This window comes from Triturus cristatus, chromosome 8 (genome assembly GCF_964204655.1).
Source record: "Triturus cristatus chromosome 8, aTriCri1.1, whole genome shotgun sequence".
In the NCBI taxonomy this organism is placed as follows: Eukaryota; Metazoa; Chordata; class Amphibia; order Caudata; family Salamandridae; genus Triturus; species Triturus cristatus.
Window position 1 is genome coordinate 400,854,445 of NC_140591.1, and position 23,799 is coordinate 400,878,243.

General features: G+C 43.6%; 1 protein-coding gene across 1 annotated transcript in view; it reads left to right on the forward strand.

Annotated features, from left to right (window-relative positions):
• LOC146802187 (mitochondrial ornithine transporter 1-like) overlaps positions 1–23,395 on the forward strand; it is a 129,396-nt gene extending 106,001 nt beyond the window's left edge. The window contains exon 7 of the mRNA XM_085621773.1: positions 22,581–23,395. Within this exon, the coding sequence (XP_085477899.1) occupies positions 22,581–22,702 (122 nt within the window). The 3' untranslated portion in view covers positions 22,703–23,395. The remainder of the gene's footprint in view (positions 1–22,580) is intronic.
• The last annotated feature ends 404 nt before the right edge of the window (positions 23,396–23,799 follow it).

Genomic DNA, 23,799 nt, shown 5'->3' on the forward strand with positions numbered 1-23,799 from the left:
AGCCAACCTGAAATGAATAAAAGCAACCCCTGACACATGTTTCGCTATCATTGGAGCTCTTCAGAGAGGTTTAGCTATATCCAGACACAAGAGAGCACCCATTATAAGTCAAAACAATACTCTTGCAGGCATAGAGTGATGCATAAGATATACATAAACGAAGCAGAGACCTGCTTTTATTCATTCAGGTAAACAGACGCGTTTCGGCTGGTTGCCTTCCTCAATGTTTGCACTGTAATTGATGGTCTCCCCTGAACTGGGACTCAAAGAGACAAACGGCACAGCTTTGGTAGGTTTAGCGTTTTCTTTATTGCATACAGTATTCAGGTAGGATAAAATGCAGAACAACACGTTTTAGCCGTAGCCTTCAAGAGAGTAAGAGAGAGAGAGAAAAAACACACAGTCCCTTTTAAAGGGGCCACTACAAACATCACACCAGGCAATCTAAATAAACAACTGGGCCGTTAACTTCAAAGTTCATTGTTCAACCACCACGATCTAGTAACACTGTATATGGAATTCATTTAATTTTTCTTAGATAAATCTAAATATATAACAAGATACAACATCAGGGAAGCTTTCATGGCATTTCAGAAGTGCATTTCAAAATCGATTTGAAGACACATGCAGTTATCTGCTGAGGCAGATTTACTGAGCATAAAACAGTACCGGATATAGTTGTACAAAAACAGCAAATTTAAAGTGTCAGTGCTCAATATCTGTCACTATCTATATCATCAGACAGAAGGTCAGTAGCGAACACTGACATATATGTAATGTTCCACCTTGGTGTCTTCTTTATCCATTAGTTTTAATGGCCCGGTGAGTGTAGTTTTGTTTTCCATTTGTTTTGTATTAAAGCAATTAGATTTAGTATAACCTTTAGGAACAATCAAATTGTGTGCAGCAGTCAACCAAAAGTAAACAATGAGTTATTTTTTTGTCCAAATAATTGTTTACTGTTGTTATCCTATTGTTCAGGTACCTTGTGTGAAAATATATTTTTGTTTAGACATCTTGGTGGCATTGAATTGATATCTTGTTCCTTATGTGTATTTTTAAGGTATCACCTATAAACCGCTTTTGCTGGCTGTTGGCAACTGGGACATGATTGGATGACTTTTAGTCTGCCTCAGTTCCCTGCACCGGATCAATGGCTTTCCACCATATGCTATGTTTGTCTGGCCCAAAGAGCATTTCACTTCCACTGTGTTTGGATTTGACGAGTTTTAAGTTTCCACTGCTGAAATCAGTCCTTCCGATGCAGTGCATTATAGACCGCTTTGCCTACCTCTCCCTGCCACTTCCTACTTTTTTCAGTAAAAGTAAAAATTGACCCATTTAGCACCTGCTTGACCCATGTTCCTACACTCTCAAACTTTTAGAAAAATGATTCTAAGGTGCCTTCACGCATGCAGATGCATGTGCAGCAGCAATCTTAGAATTATTTTTCTTTAAGCAAAAAAAATGCCCTTCCAACATGGTCACTATATATATGTCTGTGTACACACAGTGGCCATATTGGAAAGATTTTTCTTAAAACGAACAAAAAAATCATTTCAGGATCGTCAGTGCACTTGTATGTGCATGTACAGCTGCATGTGCTGACTTGAAGAGACATGCTGTATCTGCTATGTGGGCTTACAGCCTGCCCATAGGCTTCCTATTTACTTGCTCCATCATCGCATCCATTATTTGTTCTCCACATTTGTCCTTGGCATACATGCATCATGCCTCTTCTAGGGCTTAGCCCTTCCCAAGAGCAGTGACAAGCTACTCCTAAACATACGCAGCAGCCATTAAGGCATTGTTTTGGGGTGACTTTATGTTTTTTAAGAGCACTTTCACAAGCGTTCCTGTTTTTGACATCACTCTATATACATATCACAATAGTGTTTCAAGCAATAGCAGGTCACTTAACAGCACATAATCCTTCACATCACTCGATAATTATACACTTGAGAGGTGCATCAGCAAGAAACTCTGGTATGTTTTTCGAAATGCTGTGCCATACATACAAAGCAGTTACTGTTTTGTAAAATATTTCTTACTATTGAAACTTGCCTTTGTTTGGTGACAGAACTAATTTAATGTGAATGATGCTAAAGCTTTCATTGACAAAGGCGTCTGTTTTCTTGCTGTCACAAACTTGGAAAGTGTTCCCAGTGCACACTGACTTTCCATTAAGTAAGTAGTGGCGACCAGGCAATACAGCCCTATTGTTGTCTATTTTCAATGTCTACAGCTGTGACTTCTTGCTAGGAAACAATGTGTTTATCTGTTCCAAGTCCTTTTTTTTCTCAAAGAACTGGAGGAAAGACTGGAAACCAGGGACCACCTGGAGTTGGTTCGAAAATTTGGCATCCATCTTGGATTTTCCTTTGAGACAACTGATTAAAATATATAACATATTTGGAGATGCAAATATTTAGATTTTGTTAGGGCGCTTTGTAATTTGCAAACTGTTGTATTTTAGAAAAGTAATTACATGCGTTATTGTAATTACATTTAGTATGTAACCTGTACTTATCCTATGTTTGAATCTTTGTGTTATATTCATCATTGAAAGGTTTTGATATTTGTGCTTGTAAACTTGCATTACAAAATAATTTTTACCATCTTTAAAACATTCATGCTGTACTGTATTTCAGAGAAACCGACAACATTGAATAGTCTATTGCCTATTTTCAGGATGGCATCTCTGGTTGAATGACATTGGTGATTGAACCCCTTCTGCCTGGCTTCTTGTTTTCCCATCCCACAGCCTGAAAATGCTTCTCCTTGTGAATGGTATGGCTCTGGGTTGTTTAACCTGCCTGGCCTGAGAGCAAGTGACATATTAAAATACCAACAGCAGAGGCTGGAGGTGGCTGTGAGGTCACAAAAGACCAAGTACTGCAAACGAGCCATGGGTGACCATTCCCGCCACAAAATAATATACTTCTGTCGCTCTCGGGGAAGGGGCTTTTCCTGAGCATCTCTCTGAACATCTCTGCATTTAGGCACTCCCATTGCCGAGACCGATTGGCTATGCTAATGCTTGTTTTATGTGCTAACAATCAGGTGATGGATGTGGTGGTTGCCAGTTTGAAACATTAGACCACAGGGTTTTTTAAACATTGGTCAGAGGAACTTGGACACTATGGGCCTGATTTAGGTCTTGGCAGACCTGGTCCTGCAGCTGCTATTTCAACAGTTTCTCTCCCCACCAACTAGGCGGTCTGCCAGCTCTATTAAGATGCTGGCGGTTTGACAGATGAAAGACTGTCGGAGTGCCACCGACTCCGCTAGGTATGTTCACCCACTTCGACCGCGCAATAGGCAAAAGCGGATGTCGGAGGAAGGACCGCCAGTTTGGCCGCCAGGCTAATCACGATGTGCCTTTCCGCCGATGTGATGGTGGAGGTAAAATCTTCCCACCCAAGTTGCTGGATTGGAACAGATATAAGGCAGAAACTCACCTTTTCTCACTTTCACACTTCCTTTTCCGACATGGACACGATCGTCCAAGTCCTGCTGCTGCTTGATGACGAACAAAATCAACATTGTTGTGGACAGAATAGATGGTTCGCTCCACTTTTACCTGTTACCTTGAAGAAAGAAAAAACCTTTTAAGGGGTTCACTGATGCACCAGGTCCTTAAACCAACAAAGAACAGATTGGCACGGAAGCTGGAATATCAAAACAATAATTTATTAACCTCACATGAGGGAGACTGTGTCAATACAGTACCCTCAGGCCACGGTAGGAGGCAGTCCAAGGAGTACAGAGATCATGGGTCCTTTATACGGTATATACCGCTGAGCATGCAGGGAGACTCAAAAAGCGGCAGTACAAGTGTGCACATGAATAGCTAGTTACATATAAGGATACATAAGAATCGCTTAGTCAACAGAGTGAGAGGGGTTACAATATTGCTGACATTAGTTAAAATAGCCTGACAGTTCTCTAAGAGCAGGTGCTTTCTGGCAGCTACAGGTCTTTCTGAGCATGTGCAAGGCCCTGGCTCAGTGCTGAAAGAGTTAACTGTAACAGATGACACAAGCAGAATACAAGGACAGGCAACAGTGAAGAGGGAGAAAGCACATGGCTAACTAAAATGGCTGCCACAAACAAAATGGCTTCAACTGATGCTAACAGCCATTACAGCTAGTTTCCACAGATGGCCGTTTTTGCATTAGCTGAAGACATCCGCTATGAATTAATAGAAGCATGGAAGTTATCCTACACATCTATCCTCATAATCCATTAATATTCTGATCCATTGCTAGGTGGGCATTTACATTCTAAACATTTCATTGAACGAGTATATATAAGGTATAAGCAGGAGTACAAAGGGAACAGAGCATTGGGTCATAATGAACACACAGATAGCAGGAGAAAATAATGGCTATTATTACAAACAGAACTATCAATATTTTCCAACCCCAAGCAGAAAGCAAATCCCAAAACCATCCAGTCCAATTCTATGTTTCAGGGCTCCTATGTATTTCAGTGACCATCTATTTCAATTTCAGAATAGCCAACAGCACGTATCTAAAAAAAACATTTTTAATAGACCTTTCCAAAGTTCTTTTCTTGAGGGCTAGAGCACCAATTCATATACTCAAGAAGAGGGCAAAGTAATATTTGTCAACTGTTCAATAAAACGTTGCTCTTGCAGAATAAACATTATTCCAAATACTCATATTAAAGAAAATACAAGGGTCATTACAAAAATATTTTTTGCTTCAGGCGACGAGGAGGACCAAACGGGGCCATGGGAATTAGGACGAGGAGCCGCAAAGGGCTGCTCTTCCACAAAAAGGGGTACATTGCTAAAAAATACCTAAAGAATAGAAGCCGCTGTACAACCAGCCAGAGGGGATTCTTCTCCCTGTGTCCGTCTGAGCCTCACAGGCAGGATCCTATTGTTCATCCAACGGGGGAGCTGCACAACTTGCAACTCAAGAAAACAATCACGGCCCAGTTTTAAGGGACAAGTTTCTTCTTTCAAACCTTTAGACTTGTCTGTTAACATTTGCTCAGGACTCCAACACTTTTAAATCTCTCTTACAAGTAATAGCATAGCAATGTATACGTCTGTAATGTTGATGTTTAAGAAATTTAAAGAAACACACCTGTATGATCACATTGTATTTATAGAATTGGTGCAAGCTGCCTTAAAAAATTGGGCACTTGCACAAAAAAGGCTATCAAATCAAAAAGTCATCATATAGGTGTGCTTAAATACATTTCGAAAATTGTCACAGTAAAAATATATGCAATACACATCATTGGGATAAGTGTAATGTCACATGATGTAGAAATTGCAATAGACAAGGTGCAACTTTTACCTTATAAATTAGCTGTAAAATCAATCTCACAGCTGAAATTTGAAGTATTCAACATATACATCCATGTAACATTACCACTTGTCTAGTGCAAGTCCTGTACTGTATTCAATTTCAATAGTCACAATATGTTATAAGGTGAAATGCATATGTGCTCTTACTGATCAGCAATCAAAGTGAAACAAACACCTCTTTAGTAACACATTCCCAAAAAAATGTAAACATCAATTGGTTGGTGCAAGTGGCCATTACTATGATAAATGCCTGCACCTAAATTCAAATGACCATCACATAAAATGTTAATCAGTGTATGCACTTAACAAAGTAGACATTAACAAATCAATTGTAGGGTGTGCCATCATGATAAAGAAAAACAGGTATTTCACATTTTAGTCAGAAACATTGTTAGGAATGAAACAATTGCAAAGGAAAATTAATGCCAGGACTGACTTGGAGAAATCAAAATGTTGGATGTTTTCCAAACACTGAGATATGCCTCTCAATATACTTCAAAAGCCAAATGGCAGTCCATAACCTTTCAACAAAGTTCTCTGCACTATTGTGCGGTGGCATAAAGCTTGCCTCCTAATTCACTGGCAAGGGGAACCTCTTCAGGAAGGGGCATCTAGTGGGCAGAGCAGGCACCTCAAAGATCATACCTGGGAGGGGAGGGGGTTTGGAATGAGTGAGTTTGGGAGGGGGGATGCATTTGGGAGGGGTACTTTTGGTTTTAGTAGGGGTGGTTTCTGTTTTGGGAGGGGTGGGTTGGGTTGTGTAAAGGATGGGTTGGGTTGTGGAAGGGGTAGCTTCGCATTTGGGAGGGGTGGTTTGGACTTTGGAATGGGTTAAGGCTAGGGCAAACAACAAACTCTCACTGGGAAAATGGGTAGGATATTCGGCAGGGAGTTGGGTTTGGGAGGTACAGGCAGTGTCAGTGGCTGATGTGCATGTGTCAGTTGAAGGGGCAGGTGCCTGTGGGTCTGGTGTATGTTGTGTACATTTGGGGATGTGTTGTTTCTTAGGTGTCTGTTGTTTGGGTGAGTGTTGGTGTTTGTGTTTTGTGGGTGTGCTTACTAATGTGTGTGTGGATGGGTGTGCTGTGGAGGTGCTGGGCATGCTTATGGTGCATGTAGCTGTGGTGGTGCATGTAGCTGTGGTGCATGTGCATGTGGTGGTGCATGTGGGTGTGGTGATGCGTGCAATGTCTGTGGGTGTGCTGGTGTTAGGGGTGGTGCATGTGTGTGAGTGGTGGTGGGTGCGGTGTCTGAGTGTGCTGGTGGTCGTGCATGTGGGTTCAGTGTCTGGGTGTTCTGGTGGTGGGGTGGTGCATGTGAGTTTGGTGGGTGCAGTGTCTGGGTGTGCTGGTGCATGTGTGTGTGGTGGGGTTGCAGTATCTGTGGGTGTGCTGGTGGTGGTGGGTGCAGTGTCTGTGGGTGTGCTGGTGCATTTGGGTGGTGTGTGTGTGTGTGGTGGGTGTGCTGGTAGTGGTGCATGTGGGTGTGTTGTCTTTGGGTGTGCTGGTGCACGTGGGTGTGGTGTCTGTAAGTTTGGGTGTGTGCCTGTGTTTTTTGCTGTCTCTGTGTTGCTTGTGTGTGTTGGAGTGGGTGCATGCAAAGGTGTCAGTGTGCTTTGGACAGGGCTTGGAATTGGGATGGGGAAGGGGAAGGTGGAGCACAAGGTTGGGATGGTTGGAAGGCTGCGTCAGTGAGAAGGCCAGACCTTGAAAAGAGTGCTGTAGGCCATACATATCATTCATTCATTGATAACTTTATTTCGGTAACAAGACCATAAAAGTACAATAAAATATATACAAGTACAAGCATAAGATCATAAATAGACAAATATTGTAAAAAAATTATTAAACAATTGGTTATCATGATCAGTTAATGAAAAAGGGAAGCTCATGGGCCATTACTTTGTGTTAATAAAACTTAACCTTCTCCGCCACATACCAAATAAAAAGCGGGAAACTGCATAAACAATAAGTGGGTCTGTATCTTTGGTTAGAACTCTGCAGGCTTGTGCACAATGCCTGAGGCCCAATCTTTTGCACAAAGGAAAGAGCCAGCATTTTCGAATCGTACTGTATGCAGGACAGAAAAGCAAAATATGCACAACATCTTCTTTACATGATTTACAAATTGGACAATTGCCCTCCAACGATTTTCCCCAGCTCGATAGGAAGGCCCCAATTGGGAGACAGCCATATCTCAGCTGAATATAAAGTTTTCTCGCCAGTGGGGGCTGCACCAAATCCAGAAATACTTCCAACTTGGATTCAGTTTTCACCATTAGGAACTCAGAGGTCAGCCTGCCCAGAGAAGTTGAGCAGCTTAATGTATTACAATTATGAAATCTCACAGCTGTCAATATCTCAGACCTCTGGGTCCTCATACAGCTAATGTCCGGAGTATCCCAGAGTTGTGGTAAGCCAATTTGGTAAAGAAAAGACTTTATATGGAGTAGCCAAGGGATTTTTTTTACTTTGGCGTCCCCCAGATTGCACTAAATTCAGTTCTATAAGATTCAAGCTCGGGGACAGACCATAGCCTTCTCCAATAAAGTAGTGGTCGTGCGGCAGCCAAGTCATTAACGGGAACCAAATCCATGTCCAAACGCAAAGGTATCAGAGGCGTGCTCTGGGGGAGGCCAACCAGGCCTCGCATAAAAGCTTGTTCTACCTTCAGAAGGTTAGATGTATTTGTATGACCCCACAATTCTGCAGCATACAGTGCAGTAGACCTGACCTGGGTTTTGTAGATCTCTAGTACGGGGGAGACGGGTTTAAAAGTAGAATTTCTATAGAAACTACCAATACCCCCCGATACCTGAGATAGCCTCAGAGAAGATTTTACTACTTGGGCATCCTAGGCAAAGTTCTCGGTAAACGTGACCCCCAGGTAAATGAAGGTCTTAACTCTTTCCAGGGGGGCACCTCCCAGTACGGGATTCGGGCGTGAGTGCCTCGGGGGGATTGAAGATCATAAACTTGGTTTTCCCCAGGTTGATCTCCAGTCCCTGCGAGGCACAAAAGGCCGCGAACCCATCCAGTACTCGCTGGATGCCCGATGATGTCCGGGACAACAGCAATGTGTCGTCCGCGAACATCAGAGCGGGCACCCGGCCAGAAGCCAGTCGTGGAGCGTCAATATCTTGGATGCTATTTAATTCATCAATCAATCCGTTAACGTAAAGGCTAAATAATGTAGTGGCCAATACACAACCCTGACATACCCCCCGGGTTACGGGGAAGCGGGCTGACAGTTCCCCATTCTTCCCACACCTCACCTGGGCGAAATTCCCTGTGTGAAGACGAATCAATACATCAAGTAAATAAGAAGGGAGAGCAAGTTCCTTCAATACCATCCAAAGTTTCTCCCTAGGGACCAGATCAAATGCGGCCCTTAGGTCCACAAAAACAAGGTAGAGGCTGCCACCCTCCACTCTTGCAGTTTTCCAGTATAGGACCTGGAGCCGTAAGATCTGGTCCAGGGTGGATATGCCTGCTCTAAAGCCGGCTTGTAGTGGAGAAAGAACTTTATTCACCTCCATCCAATCTAACAGTCTAATCAATAGAATTCGGCCCAGCAGTTTTTGGGTGGTATCCAGCAGACTGATAGGTCTATAGTTGGATGGGGCTAATGGACAACCCTTCTTAAAAATCGGTACGATCTCAGCCCCGAGCCATGTGTCTGGCAATGCAGAGCCTTGCAGAACCGCATTGAACAGCACAGTCAAGTAAGGTGCCCAGATTTTAGGTTGTGAGCGAAAAAAGTCCCCCGGGAGTTTGTCAAGTCCGGGTGCTTTATTCGGTGGCAAACCCTCTAACACAGATTCTACCTCCTTATAAGTAATTAAGTCTGGGTAGTCACCCTCAATCCTGTCCTGGGGGTCCAATAAACTAGTCCCTGTCCAAAAGGCCAAAGTTCCAGGCTGACTATGTGTGGGGGGGGAATCTGAGAGGGAAAAGATCCCAGGGGATGGTCTAATATCCCGATCTAGGCACACAAAAGCCCCTAGCACGGGACTAGCATAAAGTTCTTTAAAATGCGCCTCCCAGACTAAAGGAGCAATATTTGAAACCCATAGCTCACGTTCGCCACTAGGTGTTGAAGTGGCAATAGCCCAAAACATCCTAGAATCCTTAGAGAGGAGTGCCTTTCTCAAATTATTCCACCTAGATTCCCCCCACTCTCTCTTGGCCCTGGACAATTCCTTCTTATACAGTAATCTGGATGCTCTAATAGTCGCTGTATCTTTAAGTTTAATTGCTACAAGGCTTGGTCATACCAGGGATGTGTTCTGGGCCTGGATTGCCTAGGCCCAGAAACAGGATAGAATACCTCCCCAAGGCTCGTGATCAGTCTTCTGTGTATATCTGGAGCCGATTTAAGAGAAAGAAGACCCCCCATTTCACTTATAAGCGGGATGGCAATGTGATAAATTTCAGCAAGGCGAGTCGATGGTTCCAGGCACATTGACCACTTAACCCTTCTTCTGTTATTGGTTATGATTACGGCTCCCGGTTTTCCGTTTAAACGGATTTCTACATATAAATACAGACGGAACACTTTTATTTCTTTGTCTGTATTTATAAATAGAAACGGAAAAATACTTACTAACCAGCTTTATGGTGTGCGCACAGGGGTTAGGAAAAGAAATCTGAAACTGCTACAACGATGTCCTGCAGATTATTTTCCCCTCTAAATCACTCCGCCCTCCTGAGTCTGGCCTGAGCACTCTGTTGCCAAGTGAGACTGATCTGTTAATGAGTCTCTCTACCTCCCAGACAGCAGCAGGCCGAGAGCGCTTATTGGCCTTTATCAATACATCACACAGTATTGAACATGCCATGGGGTTAATTGCCCCCCCTCCTCTCCCCCCAGACATCCTGTTAACACCATGACGCTTGTCATCTGTTGTCTCACTATCAGCTCGTAGGATCTGCGTGTCCGGCGGCATAGTTTAAAGTTCAAAGAAATAGGCAAGCAGCAGGATAGTGATGTTTTCATTGTCTCGAAGAAGTGGTAAATCTGCACGATGTGGTGGTGGTGGTGGAGGAGTCAGTGCAGCTCAATGTCTTTGTCAATCTACAAGAAAAATGAAAGGCCTATCAAGAGAGCTCGTTTAAGGAGGGCTTGGCACCTCAGCGAGGTTATGGCTTCATTTACCCCACATCCCAAAATGAGTACGAAACCAGTGTATTGGGGGTTGGTGTGAAGGGGGAGGCTTAGCTTCCTTTAGTGGCTGTGGCATATTTGCTACGCCATTCTTCATTTCTAAGCAGCTTCAGTAAAGAAAGATATATCGGGCGGTGTCCGCCACTTGAACTCAAGCGCACCTGTGGATTGAACCCCGAGGACGGCAGCGACGCATCTTAAATAAAAGTTCACATGGACATCTGGGCGTCTGAGATACAACAGCGCCTGGTTCACAGCTACAACCCAGAGCCAGTGAACCACCCGACTTGCCTTGTCATCACTGCTGTGGGAGAAACATGAAGAAATCAGGAAACTAAGAGCCTGTTTAAGTTCCTTGATTTTCACTCAGCTTTATTTTCTTAGCCGCACAGCAGGAATTACGTTACTTCTATGGGGCTAAGAGTAACCCTGTGATGGCAAAAGGATTGTGATGTCACCTTCACTACCCATAGCACTGGGGGTGAATTAACAACCATGGATGTGAACATACTGGCTCAAGTCTCAGGTTTGGCTCGCCATCCCATGATTCTGGCCAAATCCTTTAATTTCCCAGTGTCTGTAAAAATGAAAATGACCTTGTGTAATCAAACTGTTGCTCATGTAAAGCACTTCAGTACCTTTGGTGCAAAGTAACACTATAAAAAAAGGCAAAAAGTGTGCATTGTCTATTAAAATAAATGTGAAAAAATACTAGCTGCAGCGTCTTTTTTGCTTGTCACAGAAATAAATGCGGATAAATACAGATAAAATGATAAAAAAATAAATATGGATAAATACAGACGGAAATGTGAAAAAAATAAATACCATAAAACCGGGAGCCCTAGTTATGATGTAGGGTAGTGCAGGCAATGCTATGCTTGGCTCTGAGTTGGATAGGCCAAATGTACCAGGCTTAAGCGTCAGGACCAAAGCATTATGGTCACTGTCTTGTACAACCTGGAAGTCTTTAAGCTTATCCCAGTGCTTAGCTTCCAATAAAATGTAATCTATGATGGAAGTGCTGTTAGACCTATTAAATGGTGGTAAACCAGAATTACCATTATCAAACCTTCCATTGCACTTCCATAGGGACTTTGCAAGTGTAAAGGATTTGATTTGTAGTACCAGCTTGGTCCAAGCCTTCACTGGGGTAATAGCTGGAGCCGGAATACACCAGAGTGAATCTACCTCATCTTGATTGCCCAGTTCAGAAGAGCTCAGGGGTTCGAACTTGCAGTTAAAATCGCCTCCCACTATTATTGTTATCGAGGGATCAAGTGACTGAATGAAAAGGTCAAGAACAATAATAGTACTTGATTCCGTTCCATTCATTGTGGGTCTTGAGTAGATATTAATAATGGCCAGTCGTGGCCTGTCAGGTATGGTTAATAAGACACATTGAATGTCTAGGGAGTTTGTTTCTAGCTGAGTAGCCTGTGTTCCTAAATGCGTGCCCACCCAGACGGATAGCCCACCCGAAGGGCGACCCTTACCCCTGGAAACTGCAAGGATGTCAAAGGTCGCAAAGCCGGGACATTCACTCTCTTCCAAGGCCCAGGTCTCTTGCATCAAGCAGATGTCATGCTTTGCCATGAATGCGAACCACTCTGGTTCAGATAGTTTATTCTTAAGACCTGCTATATTCCAGGAAAGAATCTTTATACACCCTTCTACCCTGTTATCGGAACCATGCTCAAACCTCTGTTCTTTTGGGGGAGTATAATCTCGAATGCCTTCCGCTATCTTGTACACCCGACCATTGTCATCACCAATGGGTAGGGTCGGAGTATTCTCCCCAAGACCAAGTCCCTCCGTACATTCACTGATACTCAGTTCTATAATGGGGGTTTCAGTCTGGGCCAGTCAGTCAACTTCTTCCAAGACACTAAACCTGTTCCAGTGAGTGTACGACTGCAGGGGCGGAATAGGGATTAGGGGGTGCGCCACAGATGATTTCCACTGTCGGGGCCCACTACATGGCAAGAGATGATTCCTACCATAGTGAGTGAAACTCTGATTGGAAGTGGGATAAAAATAAGACAGATGGAGCGGCAATATCTGGGACTTCTGCCAGATGGAAGATTTACAAATATGGTCCAAAGCAGAAGGGTCCCTAAAATGTATTGTTATGACATCCCCTGCCACAGTTTGAGGGCCCCTACCAATCCACTCTATTCTTCTCACCGTCAGAATCTCCCCGGAAATATTTGGAGGGAGGGGTCTATTTATACTTAGCCACTGGATACATTTATTTTTAAGGTCAGGCTCAAATTCTTTTTTCCCCTCTCTTAGAGCTAGGACACCCACTAAGGCAACTACATAAGGTTGTGCTTCTGGGGGCAAATTTAGATTGAAGGCAGCTGACAAGGATCTACTCTACGCTGGGCAGATCTTGTTAATAAAGGTGTAACACTTTTTCCAGGGACTTAAGCCTTCTTAAAATGAAGTCTAGAATTGTCAGCTGGAACCCTTGGAGCCTGAGAAGTATGGCCTAAATCGTAAAGGGTAGAAGGAGGTGGTGGCATAGAGGGAATGGGGTTAGGGGTAATAGTTGTATTCCCTGAGTTAGTGTTGTGGGCTACTGGAATGTCAACGGGGACAGCCCCCAAATTACCGGAAACAGGAGGTACTAACTTTCCATGGGGAGTTACTGGCTTTGCTGTTCCCACAGGCCGACTGTTTAAAATATATGCAGACGACACCCAGATCTACTTGGAAACCTCCTCCATTAACGACATTCTAAGACTCAACAACACACTTAGAGAAGTTCAACAATGGCTATCAACTAACCACCTTAAACTCAAGACAACACCGAAATCCTCCTCATCTCCAACAAAGAAGAAAACCCTCAAATCGTAGAGTGGCTGAAAGCAATCGACGCTCTTAACGGTAATCTCACCCTGACAAATTCGATAAAATCGCTAGGAATCACTCTCAACCAAAAACTAAGCATGACCAAACACATTAAAATTTCTGTGCAGAGTGCCTTCCTCAATTTCAAGCTTCTCAACAAAATTAAACCCTTCATCCCGCCCATGGACCTCAAACAAGCCACCCAATCACTGGTGTTATCTAGACTTGACTATGGGAACTCAGTCCTCTCCGGTACAGCTCGTTCCCACTTAGCGCCACTCAAAACAACTCTCAATGCTGCTGCCAGAATGGTCACCGGAGTTAAAAAATATGACCACTTATCTCCCTCACTCAGAGAACTAAAATGGCTCCCAGTCGAAATGCGTGCCAGCTTTAGAACTGCATGCCTCACGCTCAAAGCCCTGCACACAGGGAAACCGGAATACCTGGCCTCCAAACTCAAGAAAGTCAGCCAGTCAAGAAACCTCAGGAGTTCCAACACCCTCTTACTCATCCCTCTGAAAACACGCAAACAAAAAACCAAGTCACGATCCTTCGCTGGAAACGCACCCAAAATCTGGAACTCCATCCCAGTCGATATCAGGACTATCCCCTCTTTTATAACATTCAAAAGACGCCTAAAAGACCTCTACCTCAACCGTGCCTTCCCGAACTGAGAACCGAAACGCACAAGCCTGCACTCTGCAGCCACCCGGCAATGTTTCACCACCTTACCTCCTCCTGTACTTTACAGACCCTTGTCATTGTTCCTCCACTCCCTACCTCATCCCCGCTCCTTAACCCCCTCCTCATTCACCTCCTCTCAGAGGGAGATTTAGCCCAAGGCTTTGTGCACGCAACAAGACTACCTCAGGACCTCTCTACCTCAATGACGCACAACACACTGGGACCTTTGAACACTTATGCTTACCTTTGTCTCTTTTATGTGATTTCTCTCCTATATCTGCTGTAAAGTGCTCCGATACCCTTGGGTCTGGCCAGCGCTATATAAAACCTCTTAAATAAATGAGCACTGTACCCCTACAGTGTATAAGTCCATTCTTAGACATTGTAAGTGCAGTAAAGCCATAAAGAGTATATGGTGTGGAAGTTGGTCAGTACAAACTCCACAGTTCCATAATGGCTTTATTGAAACCTGGGATGTTTGGTAGCAAACCTCTCAGCACATTAAACCTACACTGATGCCAGTGTGGGTTGCAATGTAAAATGTATCCAGAGATACAAAGATGCCCCCTGAAAAACAACCAGCCATGGAGTGGTTCCTGAATGGCTGCCTGCCATTTGCTACCTCCAGACAGGTTTCTGGACCCCTGGGTAGAGGGCCTCGTGCCTCCTCCCCTAGGATGGGCTGGGTCCACGACGGTGAAGCTTTAAAGGCCTGCCACCTTTATAAGCTGTCCTTGCCTTTTGCTGCCCCCAGCAACTGGCTCCCACCTGTTCTGGCCCCCACTTTGGGCAGTAGAATCAGCTGGAAAATCAAGTTAGGAGGAAAGGTGTGCCCACCTTTGCAAACCCTATGCCTCGGGGGGGGGGGGTGGGGGGGGGGGCAAAGTGGAGCACTCATCTCAGTCTCCTCCATCTTGAAGATGACTGGACCCAGCCTATTATAGAGAGGCTTGTGCCCCCTTCCCACTGGAGGGAGGCATAATAGGAGGTGTACTCACCCCGAAGAAGGGACCCATTGGTCCCAACCTGCACACCCTTGTAACACCCCTAAATGTAATATTTAGAGGCAAAGCCGAACCTTGCCTCCTCAGATTCGAGAAAAAATGAAAAAGAACTGAAGAGCTGTGCTGACCCAGGAAGAAGAGGACACCAACTGGTTTGGCCCCAGCTCAATTACTGCCCCAACTCCGACCTGACGTCAGTGAAATACCGGCTTGTCCAGCAGCCCTGCAGAACCTGGAAGAGCTGCACTACACTCATCTGAAAGACTCTGTCTCCTGTGAGCATTGGATTTGCTCAACAAAGACTCCAACACAGAACCCAGATCCAGGCTCCCCGCCGTTCTGCACCACTCCACACCCAATGCCCACGGGCCGAGGTTTGAGTGGCCCAACACAGTGAGGAGGTCTCCCCAGCGTTCCTGACCTGGGATCTGGTGATCCCTGACCTACCTCGAGCTCCATACCAACACCTGCAGCCTCAACCTGAAGGGTCCCCTGACCGGAGCTGGTAAGAAGATCCGACGCCTAAAGACTTGCCTGAACTTGATGCCCCACAGCCTTGAGGGACCCAACCGACTGAGTCCAGGCATCTCCCAAGAACCCAACTTATATTTCCTGCCAGTTTCGAACCGTAGATCTCCGTAGCAAACCACATGGCTCCAGACGTCTTCTTGGCACTCTGCATCTGGCTGACCCCGTGCCGCTGGTGGTAGAGATCCTGTGCTGTTTGTTGGCCCCTGCAGTACTGATCCTAAACCCAGGAGCTTTGCTTCCACACCCGGGTGGCCTGCTCGTAAAGAGCCTCTAACCGAAGGCCCCCTTAGCCCCATTGTCTAACATTAGGCCACTGCACCCAGCCGTCCCAGTGCTGCTGGTGGTGCAAATTGAGTGCCCACCTGAACTTAGGGAAACCTCAAAAACTGTTCTTGCAGGTAGTCTACTTACCTGCAAACTGTTAACCTTCTTTTCCCCATAGGAACCAATCTTGCAAGTTTTGTTCCTAAAGATTTTGTTAAACTATTTTTGTATGAAAGAAAAGTAACTGTTCTTTAACCTAAAAATTGTCATACTTACTTGTAAGTAGCAAGCTCATGCCTGTGATATCTCGGCATATCACCTCAATTACTCAAAGTAACTGAAAAGTAATCTAAAAGTAATCTAAAGTAATTTCTAGGTAGTTAAAACTGTTTTAAAAGCAAATACAAACCTGTAATGATTCCGATTTCAACCACAATTGCATTTCTGTGTACAGCCTTGCATTTGAGAGTATATTTTACCTACCTGTGCCAAGTTCTGTTTGGCTCTAGAGATAAAACATAACTATACCTTTTTTTACTTACCTAATGGATCTGGATTCTGTCTCTGTGCGATCAGTCTTGATTGAGTTAACACACCCTCCTGATAAGCCTAACTGCTCGACTAGACTACCACAAAGAGAGCTGTTAGTGATGATCTAATTTAGCCCCTGCTATACCTCTAGCGATCCCCTGGACTATGTGCACACTATACCTTACTTTGGTAAAGCATGTCACCAACCAGGTTGGTGAGTGAGGGGTCTTCTTAAGAAAGGACAATCTCCCTTCTTGTTCACTTCTCCCAATACTTCGGAGACATTGAGTTGTCTTCTGGTCGTACTCCTCCTATTGTTTGTTTATCTAACCAAGGGGACAAGGAGTATTCCCCTCCACGTCGTGGAAATCCCTTTCTCTCTCCTGTGTTTGTGTATATATATATAGTATATACAAAGCCAGCTTCCTACATAAGCAAATTACGTCAAAGTGCATCTAAACCAAAAAACAAACAAAATAACAAAAAGTCGGTCATGATGAATGAAACCAAAATTGTTTGAAGTCCAAAATACAACTGGTCTCAGAAAGGTAAATGTGACCAGAACATAGTCCACAGAGTGAATGCTAGTCACGCCCTGGAGGAAATTAGGTTTGGCGTGTCTTGGTGGTGGTGTCATCCTCTCCTGGTGGTCCTTATGAACATGTTCTCCTACAGGGGGCTGGTGGATCCGCTGTAGCAGGGACTGAGGTGAATGCAGGTGTTGCCTCTTTTGGCAGGGCCTCCCTTTCTGTAGCTGGGGCAGATGTAGTTGGACCACAGAAAGGGGAAGTTGGTGCTGGAAAAGTCCTGCAAAAACAACAGTTGATGGACAGAATGCAGAACAATGTCATACATTCACCCCAGTACAGAGATCTGGGCCTAAATCCATCGTTTTTTTTGCTCACCATGCCATTCCAGTTTGAACCCAACCATATGCAAATCAGTCTTGACCCTGTGCCTCATGGGAACAGTCCAACCCGAACTGCCAAGCCAGGTTCTCCCTGGACTGGAACCAATCATCCTAGGACCGGTTTCGGCGCTTCATCCCTCTTCAGCCAGGATAGTGACATGGAGAGCACGGGACTCACGTCTGAGCATACCCGTCCCACTCGGGGTGACAAATGCTAAAACAACAGTTGATGGACAGAATGCAGAACAATATCATACATTCACCCCAGTACAGAGATCTGGGCCTAAATCCATCGTTTTTTTGCTCACCATGCCATTCCAGTTTGAACCCAGCCATATGCAAATCAGTCATGACCCTGTGCCTCGTGGGAACAGTCCAGCCCGAACTGCCAAACCAGGTTCTCCCTCGACTGAAACCAAGCATCCTAGGACCGGTTTCGAGGTTTCACCCCTCTTCAGCCAGGATAGCTTGATTCCAGTGGCATGGAGAGCACGGGACTCACGTCTGAGCATACCCGTCCCACTCGGGGTGAAAAATGCAAAAACAACAGTTGATGGACACATATGGTTGTAAATGTCCTGCAGCACCCCAGTTCTGGAGCCAAAATTAAAGTTCAGATTCTCCATCTGAACATTGCTGCTCCTTCTGCAACTGCTTCATGTCATGGAGCTCTGTAAGGACCTGGTCCATCATGTCTTGGAACTGACGGAGAGCTCCCAAGACTTGATTGATGGTGGTCTGTGTGACCGTGACCCCAGTGGCCTCACTATGCTGGCCCACAGAATGCCTCCCACGATCCCTTCACCTACTAACCTATGGCCTTGAGCCAGCGTGCCCTGTCCCACTAAGTCCTGTCTGACCTACAGGTGGTGGTGGGGTTGTCTCACCACCAGCCAGGACGGGGGGGCACAAGATGGGAGGAAGTGGAGGTATCCGTCTGATGAGGTGTTGTAACAGCTGGGGTGGGAGGTGTAGTTGTGTGCCGATGGAGACTCTGCACTGAAATGACATCAATTCAATTACATGACAAGAAAAGGACAACATACAAAATTCAACACAAATAATTTTCAAAAGAGAGCACTAAATAGAGATTTATCAATAAATGACACTTTATCATAGCTGAAAATATGATGTGTAAGAGAGAATGAGCAAAATTAAATTGCAATATTATCACAAAACTGAAACTAGGCAACATGGTAGTTGTAGTGATTTCACTAAAACATTCACAACACTTGCACAATTGTGACTTGAAAATACCTTGTGTATATCTGCAGTAGAATGAAAACAGACATTTACTATGTGAAACACATATATGTTATCTGGAGTACAAACACAAGCACCATAACATAATGTGAAATGTGGTTGCTAATGAAACTTGTTATCTTAATTACAGCCCAATACATTCAAATGAACAAACCAAACAAGATGTTACTGATATATTTAGGTTTCTATGTAAAATAAAATGCGCTGAACACATTAGCAACATCTAACATCATAGCGAACAGGACACTTAGGTTTAGTGACACATTGAAAAACATAACTTACCAGTCTCCGCTCCACCAGGGATTCCTGTCAAGCCTTCAGGATGTAGGATCTGCAAGACCTTATCCTCCCAGGGCATGTGTTGTAAGGGGGCCTGGGAGAACCATCAACCAGGTGACAGTTCGAGGCCAGGGAACCCACTGTCGTCCGCAGATCATTCCACCTCTTCCTAATGTCCTCCTATGTACGTAGGTTGTTCGCTACAGCATTCACTCTGTCGATTATTCTGCACCACATTTCCCTTTTCTGAGATAGGTATATATTTTGGACTTGGGCACCAAACAATTGTGGCTCTACTCACCGTGACTGAGAATTCTTCCTCAGTGAAACGTGAATTTTTGTGCCCTGGCATTATCCAAAAAAATATGATGAAATCAAATTAATTAACCACAAGGAAATAAATGAAAAAGAAACCAGAAACCAGAAACAGGGAAAAGCAACAAAATAACCTGACTTCAGTGACCAAATTTCGCCTCACAAATATGGCGCTGTAGAATGGCAAAGGATCATGGTCTGAAATGTAGTGTGTTTTATAGTGTGGCATGGAGTTGCAAACAATTAGCCAAAACACATCAGGTGTGTGATGCTAGCATCCAGCCTACAAAGACAAGAATATTCCAATGTTGACTGCTTCTCACAACGGACTCACTCTGTCGCCTACCCGCCTCTAGAACACCATCTGCACAATTTTGAAATCTAAATAGGCTTGGCGCAATCCTGCCGCCCTGATGGTGACTGAGTGCTGTTCGCCAGCAGAGGAGTCTGCCACGTTGGCAGCTGTGAGCCGAGTACACGGCGGGAAACAATCTGTCGACGTGGATGTAGATTCAGCCAGCATACATCAAAATAGAGTGGGCGGACCACCATCAGTTTAACCGAGTACTTGGGACCACCACCATCACGGGATGGCAGTAGTACCGCCAAGATCTAAATCAGGCCCTGTGTTGCTTTGGAGAAATTTCCATTTAAGAAAAAGGATATCTGCCTAAGCTGAAGTGACCTGCCATTACAAGGACGGATGTCTGAATAACCATCTTTAAATGTGAGCATGCACTAAAATCTAAGATTTACACAGATTTCGATGTGTGATCCTTAGAGCTATTGGGAATCCCTAAAATGTTTAGAATCTATGCAAAGTTTAAATGTTAGTCGTCACTCTATCTGACTTACTGCTAAATGTTCTTGAATCCGGTCCTGCTTCTGTTTGGTATATGCACAAAGGATGCTTTACCCTTGGTTGTGAGCATTAATTAGTTTTAATTTCCATTGTCCAGGACGAAAATGGGAAAAATTATTGAATATTTATTAACTTACCCAGGTATGTTTATGTCCATTGCTGTTCCGAACAATGGAAGACGGATTGAGTTTGGTAATAGATTCGCTCACTAATTGGGCAGAGGGAAGAAGGGATGTGTGTGTGTCAAAAATTGATTTAATCCATTGATGAAGCAGTTTGATAACATTTCCACTTATCACTTACATTGATTTATCCACTATTGAAATAAATAGAGACTATGAGATTATTATATTGTAATTAAAAAGACCTCAATACATGAAAACTATAAAGGAGGGCATTACAAGCATAATATTTCCTCTTACATATGCTTCTGATGGTCCGTGTCACTCTGCGTACCTGTTTCATGAGGATACATGGGTGGGTGACAGAAGAACTGTTGTTCATGTGTATGCCTCCTACTGAAATATTTAAGATACATAAAACATCATGCTGTGTGTGGGGCAAGAGTGAATAGTCTGCAGTCTATAGGAAGGCCTTCATTGGAAAATTGCTGCCTGGTATGGATGACGCATGGGGCCAGAAGGTTGCCCACCCCTTTAAATTTTGTTTAGTTGGTTAATTGTGCCTTTGACATTCCCTAGACCTGGGCAAGTATGGAAAGGATTGTAATGGAACAGAAGACTACGATTAATAAAAGTAATCAGAGGCAAGATAATTGGTATACTTACTTGGAGATTGTTGCCGATGAGTAATGGCTGAGGGATTTCAGAAGTCGGGGGAATGCAGAAAAGATCAGAATGGACAGGGAGACTAATGCTAAAACAAGTTAGCAAAAGCTCTTTTAAAAACATGCTGATGAGTCAGACCCCTGGCCTCCATAGATGGTAGTTCCCTTGAATATGGTTCAGCAGGCTGAGCATGGTCTGCCATGTAGTACTCTGAACCTTGGTAAACTGTAAAATGATCTACATATTTCCGCAATGTAGTGCAGTGAAATGACACTATGAAAGCATTGATGGAACATGCAAGCATTTACTGTAGCGCAATTGTCTTAAGATCAGCTGCATGACCTTATTTTTACCACTCAGCCTAAAACTGCATGATATCTGCATATAAAGATGATAATGTGTATATCTCTTGATTAAACATTGATAGTGATACATAAAATGTGCCCTGGGCATCTCTGCTTGGAGAAATGTGTTAGAGGCCACTTTTTGCTGTGACAGGTTTGGTATAGAGTTATTGGATGTTAATGTAATGTGACATTTCTGGGGTTATGGGTCAGCCAGGAGAGTCACCTAAAGAGTAGTTACATAACTTTGTTGTTAGTTTTGGTTTCTTCATAGACAGAGAAAACTGCAATAGCTTGTTTTTTTTGTCAGTGCTCAGGGGCATCTGTGGTAGTGTCAGAAGAGGTTTCAAGGGCTTATAGGTTCAGAAAAACTGAAAGTGCTGCATTATTTTGAAGATGTTGATGCCCGCTGTCCAGAAGGGATAGCCAAATTAGGGAGTCCTGAGGTTGTTTGATGGCAGAGGTTCTAAAGAACTAGTGGACCCGTGAAAGTAATAAGAGGGTCAGGAGGCAGGTTGATGAAGAACTAGTGGTCTGAGGAAACGAAAGGCGGACCCACAGGTCCAGAATGGTGGGGGAGGACTAATAGTTCCAGAATGTGAACTATTTGCAAATAAAGCAGACAAAACATGTGTTGAAGCACAGATGACATTTAGAGAGGTGTTTCTAACGGTATGTAGAAGACAGATGAAGGCTCGGAGGCTCATTCAGAGTCTGGTTGAGTGGGCCACCAGATCTGTAGCTTTTTCTCTCTAGAAATCCCCCGTCTGCATCTCCGGAGTCGCCTTTGGAGAAATCTCTGTGCTGGCATATCCACTAAGTCAGGCAATAAGGTGGAACTGCTGTCGCATTAAGGAGGTCCTGGAAATGTAGCCACAAACTGAGGATACATTTCCATCATCCACATGCAAAGCATCCTTGGTGTGCTGGAACTCATTACCCAAAACCTTTTGTGCAGGCATCCTGTTACATCCCACCTCAAACACAGGTTCTCAGTGTTATGGGTTTTAAATCCCTATGTAAGACAAGTCTCACTCCAGGCACGAGCGTGGGGTACCGGTGAAATGTCGCAACTCAATGAAAAATGATTGGCATTTTATAGACTGGCATTTCAGTGGTGTTTAGAGGGGAAAAAAACAATAGTGTTGCCCTTTATCGGCAGTTGTACCACATTCCTCTAGTTTGTTTTAGAATTTTGTGTCCCTTGTATAGAGCACTGTACTAACCTGGAGTAATTCACATTTGAGTATAGGCTTCAACATTATTGTAAAATACTAGTTATCAGTAAAACCTCATAAAATATAAACAAACTGATTTGGAAGTTGTGCTTGTGTTCGTGAGACTATCAATTTAATTTTCTGATTGAGCAAATGTTTCCCGAGGCTGGAGAATTTTTGTGATCACATTCCGATGCATGCTTCTGCTTAATTTTGCAGGAATTCCTGCCCTGTATTCTGGATTGACGCCTACAATGATACGAGCCTTCCCAGCCAATGGAGCATTGTTTTTAGCCTATGAATACAGTCGGAAGATGATGATGAACCACTTCGATACTTGAAGGGCCCTTTTTCCACTGCAGAGACCAGTTGAGGAGGAGGAGTGACTGCCAACTCTTGATTACAAATTTCCACTCCAAGGGATATGTTTAATTCTTAAGCTACATGGATTTTAAAATGCTGTTACATTTTTCAATATTTTAAAGGGACTCTCAAATCTTTGATCTATCTACTAATATTCCATTTTCCATATTGTATAAACCTTTAAATCCCTCCAGAGGATCACCTGAATTGACATTCGGGACATCTATACATATGCTTTAAGAATATACATTTTTACCTCAATAGTTTTTCTTCCATTGCAATTGCGAACCCATCAATGATACTTCCATCAAATATAGTTGACAGGCAATTAATGTTCACCTTTATTGTTTTGCAGACAGGAAGGAATATCTCTCCTTAACCTTTTTCAGTTAAGAATATGGTTCCATTTCATGAAACTCACACTTCCCATTTTTTTCTCCTCTGTAGATTCTTGAAGCTTATTCATTACAGATAAAGTAGCTAAAACCTATTGTTTACTGAGAGTTTAGTACCTGTTTCTGTATGTAAAGTTAAATCCTCTTATTTAAAAAGAAGGAAGACCAGTTTCTGTAACATGTTCGTTGTTAAAAGAAATATTTTTAAATATAAGAAATACATTTTAGCACTAACATAACTATAACTATATCAAACAATAAATTCCATTACCAGAATGGTAAGTTCTGTTTGCATTATTTGACTTAATGGATGTTGGTTGTCTTTCCGATGGAAAATTATGTACCATTGTCGAGCAGTATAATTTTAATAACAATATTATAAGCAAAGCAAATGTTATAATCTGCCCCCTATTTTGTGCTGAATAGTATTTGACAGTGCCTCTATATAAACTCTTATCAGGATATAGCATGACTTTTTCAACCTCCATTTCTTCGAGAAGGAAGTACTTGAATACAAGGGCTGATTATGATCTTGGCGGATGGATACTCCGTCACAAACGTGACAGATATCCCATCCTCCTTATGACAAGTTCCATAGTATATAAAGGAACATGTACTAAGGCAGAAAGAATATCCGTCACGTTTGTGTATCAGATCCTCCAAGATCGTTATCAGGGTCA